Source organism: Scleropages formosus, chromosome 7 (genome assembly GCF_900964775.1).
Source record: "Scleropages formosus chromosome 7, fSclFor1.1, whole genome shotgun sequence".
Lineage (NCBI taxonomy): Eukaryota > Metazoa > Chordata > Actinopteri > Osteoglossiformes > Osteoglossidae > Scleropages > Scleropages formosus.
In genome coordinates, this window is record NC_041812.1 from 12,343,752 (window position 1) to 12,354,250 (window position 10,499).

Genomic DNA, 10,499 nt, shown 5'->3' on the forward strand with positions numbered 1-10,499 from the left:
TGCTTCCGTCCAGCTTGCGCACATTGCAGGTAAACTGACCGCTGACGGGGAGCTTCGGATGAGAGCTGCGAATACGGTGTCAGCCGAAACGACCGTGAAAGCATCTCGTGGCCAAACCGGCGTGCGGTTAATGCATCAAGAGGAACAGGGTGTTCGCATCAGTCGCAGGCAACGTTCCCTTTCGGATGAACTCAACTCCGCAGTTTACTTCACCTGATGCTGCCCTGTATCTCTTACCTGTCATTCCCCTCTACTCTATCCATTCAACCGCTGGCACACAAGGCTGAGAAATATCACTTAATGCAGTTAAGAAATTAAGTGTGGCGATGGCTGGTAGTGTAGTGGTTAGAGCTGCTGCCTTTGCACCCAAAGGTTGCAGGCTTGATCCCCACTTCTGGCTGTTGTACCCTTGAGCAAGGTACTTACCCAAAAAAAATTGCTCCAGTTACATTACCCAGCTGTATAAGTGGGTAAATAATTGTAGGTGGACTAACATTGTAAGTTGCTTCTGAGAAAAGCATCAACTAAATGAATAGATGTTAGTTAAATTCACTGGGCAACATCCTCAACCTGTACCCCAGTCTATAATGTCTGTTATATCTCTCACTGTGGACAAATGCCTCAACAACATAGATGGTAATAAAAATGAATTTATCTGATACCCTCACTAAAGCCATTTACAATATTAATGTAATGTACACAATTCAGTTATTATAAAAGCCAATTTTTACTGTTTTAATTCAGGGTTAGTACCTTGATCAAGGATACCGTAGCAGGAGGTGGGATTCGAACCCTGGTGCTTTGAGTATAAGGTAGCTCCGACTACTGTGCCACCGACAGTCTTACCTTGCGGATATGTCAGTGAAGTGCACAAAGGAGGAGATGACCACCCCGATCCTTCCTTTGCCGCCCTGAGCACGGAGACAAAGAGCAGGTTCCGTTTCAGAGGGACAGAGGACAGCACACCGAGTACACAGTCAATTTTCGTAAAATCACAGCAGGGCTGTTTATTTATGCAGTTATTTGAAACAAAGCACAGAAGGACTCCGGAGGGCACTGAGGTCATTGCAGTTAATCACAGTAAAACACGTACAGTTCTTTAAAGCAGCATAAGCAAGAAACCTCAAGCTGGCAAAGGGCAGTAACAAGACTTCGACAGACATCCCATCGGGGGGGGTCACTCACCCGGCAGTGGATGACCACGACATGCTGCAGGTCGGCGTTCAGCCAGCTCTCCATGGCCTTGCAGATGGTGCACATCCTGTCCAGGGGTGGGGCGTGCAGGTCCGGCCAGCCCAGGTCCATGACCTGGAGGGACAGAGGCCGTAAGAGCGACAGAGGCCCCCCCTCTATGCCCTCACCCCCTCGAAGCCCCTTTCATTTACAAACAAACAGCAAGCACTGAGAAACAGGCAGACAGGCTAAACAGAAGGCTACCACAAATAAACAAAAATATAGTACTGCATACATTTTTATTTATCTGAATATGAACCTTTAGATATGTTCAAATAAAAAAAATATATACTCAGTCATCCCTGGGAAAAATAGAGATTTTTTTTTTTTTACTGGTCAGAAGTAACATGGATCTAAACAATTTTGCTTTCTTGGCTTTAGTGCAGAAAGCAGTGCTTCGTTACTTGGCCATTCTTTTTAAAATTTACATAATATTTTCAGATTGTCTTCATTTTTTCGGCATCTACAGGCACACAGAAAAGGTTATTTTTGCGTTTTCCTTCGGTTTGTATAAAAAACAGGTCCATCGTCTGCTTCCGTCCCTCATGCCTCCCATGCAGCATCACACACCCTTCAAAGAGGGGCACAGAGAGACTTTGTACAGCGTGTTACCTTGGAATTGATCTTGCTGAGGTCCTGTCTCTTCTCAGAAAGGTTGATCACCTGTGTGCAACGGAACACACCGGAATGGAAGACATTTCTAACACATTTCACAAGTTTTGGCAGGCAGCTGGTGAAACAGTGTGAGGCTGGAAGGGATTTTGGCCCGTTGGTCGGCGAGCAGATCGATACGCAAGTTTAGAAGATCAGCAGAATGGGAAAAGCGAATCATTTAAAAATAAAAGGGTAGGAAATGGCACTCGAGCCTCTTTAGTTAATGAACACACTGAGTGCGGCGTAAATCCTTCCAGTTCCTCGCCGTGAAGGAGGGAACGAATACATATTAATACAGCTTCCGTCAATAATTAGTTGCTTAGCAAACACTTTTATCTGGCTTCTTTACGAATGTTTTATGGAAAGTACTGGGGCTAATTAACTTTTCCCGTGGTTTGACTCAGCAGCCCCAGCGGCACAGTGCACAGCTGCACCCGCCCTACCTGTGCAAAACATGAGCATGAAAATTGGGTAACTCGGCGGTGGAATCCCACTCCTGATCAAGGCACACACACACACAATGTCTACAACCATTTGCCTGAAGAGGGCTCTCAGCAAACCAGAGCCTAACCCTGCAACACAGGGAACAGGGCTGGAGGGGGAGGGGACACACCCTGGAAGGGACACCAGTCCATCACAAGGCACCCCAAGTCAGACTCAAACCTTAGACCCACCAGAGAGAAGGACTAGGCCAAGCCCACCGCACCCCCCTACCTGATCAAGGTACATTTCAGAACCGCTTGTCCCATACGGGGTCACGGGGAACCGGAGCCTACCCGGCAACACAGGGCATAAGGCCAGAGGGGGAGGGGACACACCCAGGACGGGACGCCAGTCCGTCGCAAGGCACCCCAAGCGGGACTCGAACCCCAGACCCACCGGACAGCAGGACTGTGGTCCAACCCACTGCGCCACTGCGCCACCGCACCCTGATCAAGGTATTCATCTTGAATTACTGCAGTAAAAACTACTCAGCTTTACAAACGATTAAATCACTGTAAGTATCTTAGTGCTCAGTACATGACACTTCAAGTTACGACAGATAAAGGTCTCAGCTAAATTTACATTTTTTCATTTAGCAAATGCTTTTCTCCAAAGTGGCGTACATGGCAGAAAACAGCATAGGCCTGTTATGGAAAGAACATGACGGATAGATCCAGGCCACACCGAGGGAATTGGAAGTAGAGTGTATATCTTCACGAAAGACTTCTCTTACGAGGTAGCTGTCGCCGTGTTTGGACTTGAGCATGCGCGTGACGCCCTGCAGGTTGGCGCGGTACGCGTCCTCGGCGCACGCCCGGGGGAAGCACAGGGCAATGATGCGCTCCGTGACGTAGGTGAGCTCCAGTTCGTACGCGTCCTCCATCGTCGCTATTCCATCTGACCGACTCGTCTGCCCGCAAAGCAACGAGACACGTTTCAAAAGCTGTGCGGGTGAAAAAATGTCAACAACAGCATCGAAACAAGGAAGGCATCGAAGGTCGTAACCACGACAAGCAGATACTTGTCGAAAAAAGCTGGAAGAGGAGGAAGGGAGAGGGAGAGAGAGAGAGTCACAGGAGAGTTCGGTTCATTGCCACCCAAACCCACATGCATGTGCACAGGCTTTTAGCTCCTTGTGTTGCTCCTGTCAGACGATGTGCGCTGCTGCTATTTGCCGCAATATACCAGGCTGGAACAGACACCCTGCCAACCCACCAGGGGCGGCTTCCCCGCCCCAGGAGTCACTCTCACGCAGCCCTTTCTCATACCCAGCCGTAATCACAACCCTGCAGCGGGAAACGTCTCCGGCCGCTGCCTTCTCGGGATTACGAGCAACCAATGGCTGAATCAAAACCTTAAACTGAAAATCTCTCTCTCAACTCACTATCTCCACTAAACGTGTCTTTTCTTTTTTTCTTTCTCGTAATTCTTTTAGGGAATCTTTCTTCTCTTTCAGAATGATTATTAAACATCTCAAGTCCACAAAGCCATTATAATACAGAGGTTTAGACAGGACCGTTTCACCCACACCGGTAATCTCCTCTATCCGTCTTTTCCCTAAGAATGCGAGGGCAGCCGAAGCTGACGCTGCTGTGAACCGCGCACCTCAACACATGGTGACTCCACTAAAGCGGGAGCGGCTCTGACCCGGAACCGCTAAGTCTGGAGTGCGGCGAGGGCAATACCGCAGCTGAAAAAGTGAACCACGGCAGACATGGAGCTCAGAGATCGCATGGGACTCTGGGACTGAAGTTTGCAGAAGACGGAGAAGCTGCCAGAGCCTCCCAGCAAGCAGCCACAAGCTCCTCATAAATGCAGGAGATTAAGGTGCCTTAACCGGCTCTCTTGAGAACGCAGCGCCTGGGGGGACTCATTCTTTCTGTCCTGCACGGCAGCGCTATGCCAGATGGTCTAATTACCACAATATACCACACTGGCGTTGTGCTGCAGTCGCAACACCGTTTTACCGCCTCGTCCGGAGCCCATTTTGTGGTGTCGTTCCATTTCAACACCGTCTGGCAGGTAACAGAAAATCAACAATCGGACAAGCAAACGGGTGGCACAGCAAGCAGCTGCTGTCTCACAGCGCCTGGGTGGCGTGAGAGGACGTGGGTTCGATCCATGTTCTGTCTATGTGGAGTTTGCGTGTTCCCCCCATCTCGGTGTGGGTTTCCTCTGGGTGCTCTGGTTTCCTCCCACAGTCTAAAGACATGCTGTTCAGGTTCCCCCATAGTGTGTGAGTGACAGAGAAGGTGTGTTCCACTGATGTATGGATGAGTGACCCAGTGTAAGTGGTGTATCTAGCAGTCTAAGTCACCTTGGTGAATAAGGTGTGTGAGCTGGTAACACTACATGGAGTAAATAGATGTAAATGCTGTGCAAGAATAACACTGTAACATGTGCAGTCCTTAGGTGTTTGACTGTGACGCAGTTTTCCTTGTTTTGATCTTTACTCCACTGGTTTTGAAATGAAACAACAACCACGAGGTTACAGCACAGACTGTCAGCTTTAGTCTGAGAGAACGGTATTGACATCTACATTGGGTGAACTGCGCAAACAATCATCGGACAACTGCGCACTCAGCTGTTCCTTGGACAGATGTCTGTCGTTGCATCGTTACTTCATGCACAGGAGACCTGAAAAGGTTTATTCTAGATGTGTCATTTACATTTGCTGAGATTTCTCAAAGTGACATCCAAAGAAGTGTCAGTGCCAGTTAAGCAGGCCGTTATGGAGTGGAAAAATCAGAATATGTCAGAGATGTAACCAAATACTAGGTGTGTCAATCAACTTTTGATAATTGATTCCTTTGTCCAAAGCAACTTAAACTGTGAGGTGTGTACATTAAGCTACTAATGCTGATTAATTCAATTAAACAGCAGGGTAGCTTTACTGCATCAATTCAGAATAATGAACTTGACCAAGGGTACAACAGCAGGAGGTGAGGTGTGAACCTATATCCTTCAAGCACCAGGCATCAGCGCTAACCATTACACCACAAGTGGCTTTTTTACAGGGTGGTAATATAAATGGGTGTGTGTCTGTGTTTTCATTCATCTGTGTCTGGGTGAGAACAGTCTGAGCTGCAGAGACAACCCCTAATGACCACGACAGGAAACACGGACATATAACCTGTTGTCACTGAGGGCGGCGCTGCCGTGATTAATGGTGGAGGAACGTCCAAAGAAATTCCTGCTTGCTGAATTTCCAGGTTGCACAGACAAATAAAAAAGTGTTTTCATAGGAATCTGAATCAAATTAAATTCTCTCTTTTTTCTGGAGTACACTGTGGAAGTACACTTGCTGGAAACGAGTTTTGTCTATAACCGATGTCTTAAATGAAGGTCATTAATTTGAATTGTCCTTCACTTTCATTTTTGGCTGAGCAGTTCTTGCACAATGTTGAGGTCTGTTTCGGGTCAGTGTCTTGCTGAAGGACAAAGGACTGGCTAATTAGCCTAAACCCAGATGGAAGGGCATGCCTTTGGAAGTATATCATGCTGTTTGAGATTACAATGGAGTTTGTAAAAATCCCCAACAGTCTGAACAAGAAAGCAACCCCACACCATGATGCTGCCACCTCCATGCTGGACAATAGGAACCACACAGGCACAGTACATACATTTGCCATCTCTGCCTCTTACAACTAGTTGTCAATTGGATCCAATGTATTTCACATTCTGACTCACTGGTCCATCAGACAAGCTTTTACTCTTCAGATCTTTTGTTTCTATGTTTTTTGTTCTATGAAAGCCTGATTTCTGCTAAGTGAACTGAAATATCTGACTGGTACTATACATGGTGTTGCAACTTTCATATCCAGCTTTTATTAATTTAGTTGACACTTTTCTCTAAAGTAACTTACAATGTTAAGGTTACAGTTATTAACCCCTTTAGACAGCAGGGTAATTTCACTGGAGCAATTTAGGATAAGTACTTCACTCAAGGGTACTACAGCTAGAAGCAGGGATCAAACCCACAACTTTTACATCAAAAGTTGGTAACTCTAACCGCTACGCTACCAGCTATCCCGGTTTATAGAGTTCACCTAAGGCTCTATGCATACTATGTGTAGTCTATTTTACCATGTTGGACAGATACTAAACTGTATATTTGTCACTTTGTACACAGTAATTAAGAAGTTCCTAATCCTTCTTCCCACTGAATCTATAAGAAGCTCTAGTCACAGACCAGAAGTGCTCCCAAACATGCGATACATAATTATTGTTTTTCTTTTGCAAGGTCAAAAAGGAATGCATTCAGAAAAACGGATTGGGCTTTTTCCCCCTTGCAAAACTCGTTGCCTAATGGATTGCACATGTTGGCTGTGGCCGGCGTCTCTGCCATCTCTGCACCCAGAGAGTTATTTCTGTAGCCCGGTCCTCCAGTGCAGGCTCAGCTCTATTCCAGCAATCCCAGATGAACAGCCACCATCAGGACTCGCACCTATGTGCTACGCTGCCAGGTTCAGACTAATGTGAAGTTTTCAAACACGGACATGCAAGAACCAACGCCCTTCTGATCAGACCACAAAAAAGGCCCCGAGGACAAGGGCAGAGCCCAGGACAGGGAGAGACGGAAGAGAACCGATGAGTGAGGTGAGCGCAAGGCCTGGAGAGTCATTAACAATACAACTATTGAAAGTGTCACCTCTGGGGATCTAGAAGCCACAGGTCAGCCCAGTGCCTCTCTCTCTAACTGCACAAGCCTTCAAGCGCAGAAACCCACGCCCAGAATTCCCGTATTCCAGTTTCCACATTTCCACATTATGACAGACCATATGTGCTGGAGAAAAAGCGCAGTGTTATGGGTTTGCTATTCTGAGTCTACGACCTGTCAAACAGAGTGATGGCACTCAAACAGAGCACGCATGAATCACAGTTAACAGCTCAAGCCAGAAGGGCCAGAAAAGTAAGGGCTCAAATGGTGAAAGTAGAGTCGAGAGAGTGAAAGTGGAGCTTCTTTCTGTTAGTGCCATTAAAGTGTGGCCTCGTGCGCCCCGGCTCTGCCGAAATCGCCCTCCCTTCAAACTCGGTCCGTTACAGAAGTCCCAGAGCCAAAGAAAACAAAACGAGAGCAATGCTCTGGCTCTCCACCGCTGCCTAGACACACTTCTGTTTACCCAGTAGGACCCTTCAGAAGAACACATGCCAAGAGAGAGTGGGAAAATGGTGAGTAGGAGGTGAAAGCACTGAAAAGTGTCCCCATTGCAGCATAAATAAAGACCTTTTAAGTTCACAGCCCTCCTCCATCCTACCAGCACCCTCCCCACCACGAGGAAAAAGGAAAGACTGTACCTTTAAAGGGGATCCTGGTGAGTGGGTCACTCCTCAAGGCGGTCAGAGGGACTCAAGAGAGCGGCAGCACAGTGCACAGTCGGGGAGCGGGGGTGGCCTGCGTCGGCGTGGAGGTCTGAGGAGCGACGCTGTGCGGTGAGGCCTCTCCTCCTCCTGGACTGCTCACACCAGGGGAATGAAAGCGCTGCTGTATGAACACACCGAGTGGCCTCTGCTGGGGGCAGCTCCCCCACACCCCCCCCGTGCTGAGCTACCGCACACCCATTTGCACAGGATGGGTGTGTGTGTGTGTGTGTGTGTGTGTGTGTGAGCGTAGGGGGGTGGAGCCACACTCACTCCTCGCTCTGTGATCTAAAACTGTCATTATGCAGCCGCAGTGACTCGCCATGCTGCTCCTACTGGCTCCCTTTCACTCCCTTTCTGCATGGACTTCTTTTAATGAGATTTTTTTTTTTCTCCAGATCACATTTTTAAAGGCAGGAAGGAAATACGTTATTTGTTATTTAGCAAAATAGGAAAAAATGTTTCTCACATGCAATTACATTACCACAGGATCAAAACCTGAAAACTGGTTACAGATTTAAAGAGAAACTCCTGAGCGAAGCCACACACTCAAGAGTTTTCATGAGACTTTGTGTTCTCACACGTACCGCAATGAAAGGGTAACGATTATGTGTCCGAAACGCGTGCAGCTTACATATTTCAGTTTACATTTCCAGTGCAGATGAACAGAGGTCACAAAAACGGCATTCATTTGCCACATCTGTGCTTTGTTAAAATTCCATGTTTTACAGCAGCCTGGGCACATTTATTTTAGATGAATGTTTGCGGAAGGAGTTACAACAAAGAAAGAAAATACCTTTAAAAGCAATTTCAAACACCCAACAGTCCAAATGTACACAAGAAATATATTAGACCTTCTTGTCAACTTCGTCGTCCCAAACTGACGATGTATAATTTTCGTGCACATCATGTGAAAATAAGCATGCGCTACATTTTATTCTCTGTATTCATATATTGCACCAGCAGACCGTTTGTGGAGTTTCCGAAATGTAATATTGTAGCGCTAATATAGGAACGACAACAAGAACACTAAAAATGCTGCATGAGAGGAAACAAGAAGGAAAACAAAATAAAAAAGTAAATTTTTTCAGAAATGTATGAAAAGCACATAAAAACACAACAGGAGCAGTAGTTTAAATTTCATGTAGAAAATAACATTAAGGCTAAAACAGTATGTGATGCTTTATGTGTTATTTATCATTTGTAAACGATAGAAATCTAGTTTGTATAAATCTCATTGGGGTGCGAACTGTCTTCGCTTAAGAAAAATTGTCCTGCTACGTGGAAATGTGCCAGTTTTTGTTTTGGGGCTCTAGGGGGTGTAGTGGTTAGGGGCAACACCTTGCAAACTACAAATCCCAGACTGATACCCCACTTCCTGTTCCGGTACCTTCAGACCCACATGAACACAGCACAGGGCTGGGCTTTCGGTCGCAAGGATGCAATTGGAAGACCCATTTTCTGCACTAAAAAAAATTTAATAGTAGCACTATCATATGGGGTGCGGTGGCATAGTGGGTTGGACTGAGTCCTGCTCTCCAGTGGGTCTAGGGTTTGAGTCCTGCTGGGGGTGCCTTGTGACGGACTGGTGTCCTGTCCTGGGTGTGTCCTCTCCAGCCTTGTGCCCTGTGCTGCTGGGTTATGCTCCGCCTCCCCGTGACCCTGTATGGGACAAGCGGTTGTGTTTGTGTGTCAGTGTCAGTAAAAGGGTGGCTGGTGGTGTTGTGGTTAGAGGGAGTGCCTTTTGTTCTGAAGGTTGCTGATTCTATCTCTGCCTCTGGCTGTAGTGTCCTTAAGCAAGGTTCTTGTCCTACAATTGCTCCAGTACCTTCCCCTGGCTGTGTGCCTGGGTATCTAGCTGTGGCCCTGCAATTGACTGGTGTGCCCCATCTCCCTGAGCCTTGTGCCCAATGTCTCCAGAATACGCTCTGGCTCACTGCGACCCTGCTTGGGACAAGCGGTTATTGACATTGATTAGTTTGTTGGTTGGCTAACACTAAATGTCTAAAAGTACACAAGCATAAAACCCTTCAAACAGTGCCATCTACTGGTCCACCAGTAGGTAAAGTAAATTTCAGGTAAAATTTACTGTCACCAGGGTGGCATAGCACATAACACTGCCCCTTCACAGTCCTTGGGTGGTGCAAGAGGACATGGGCTCTACCCTGCTCAGTCAGTGTGGAGTTTACATGTTGTTCACATGAGTTTCCTCAGAGTGCTCTGGTTTCCTCCCACAGTCCAAAGGCATGCAGTTCAGGTGCATTGGTGACTCTAAATTGCCTGTAGCGTGTAAATGGGTGATTGCATGTGTAGATAAGCTCCAATGAACTGGCCTCCCATTCAGGGTGTATCCCCACAGCCTTGCATGCTGTGATTCCAGGATAGGCTCTGGATCCCCGCGAGCCTGCTCAGGACAAGCAGTTCTTGAAAATGAATGGATACATGGATTTAGTGTCACCCAGTGGGAGTCATGTATTTTACAGTAGAGTTTCTCCTTCATAGTACACTCAGAAGAGAAAATATCTACCACTTATTTATTGATGTTATGACATGATTGCATAAATGCTGTTTTTCCAGAAAACATTAATAAAAAACAAAAATTTTTATTGCATTTGAACAAGCCTAAAGTTATGGACATCAGCTTTAAAATAACAAAAAAAATAACATCAAAAATAACATCTCGTTCTTCTCCTCTGCCTCTCTCAACCGGTGTTCCGCAGGGCTCGGTATTGGGTCCTCTTCTTTTCTCCATCTACACTTCCTCCCTC

General features: G+C 46.7%; 1 protein-coding gene across 4 annotated transcripts in view; it reads right to left on the bottom strand.

Annotated features, from left to right (window-relative positions):
* Positions 1-7,890, bottom strand: part of LOC108937741 (tensin-3-like) — a 31,490-nt gene extending 23,600 nt beyond the window's left edge. For all 4 annotated transcript variants that reach the window (XM_029253593.1, XM_018757870.2, XM_018757871.2 and 1 more), the window contains exons 1-5: positions 7,669-7,890; positions 3,104-3,280; positions 1,846-1,896; positions 1,186-1,308; positions 847-911 (exon numbers count right to left, since the gene is read on the bottom strand). In XM_029253593.1, coding sequence (XP_029109426.1) covers positions 847-911; positions 1,186-1,308; positions 1,846-1,896; positions 3,104-3,253 — 389 coding nt within the window. In that variant the 5' untranslated portion in view covers positions 3,254-3,280; positions 7,669-7,890. The remainder of the gene's footprint in view (positions 1-846; positions 912-1,185; positions 1,309-1,845; positions 1,897-3,103; positions 3,281-7,668) is intronic.
* Positions 7,891-10,499: the final 2,609 nt, after the last annotated feature.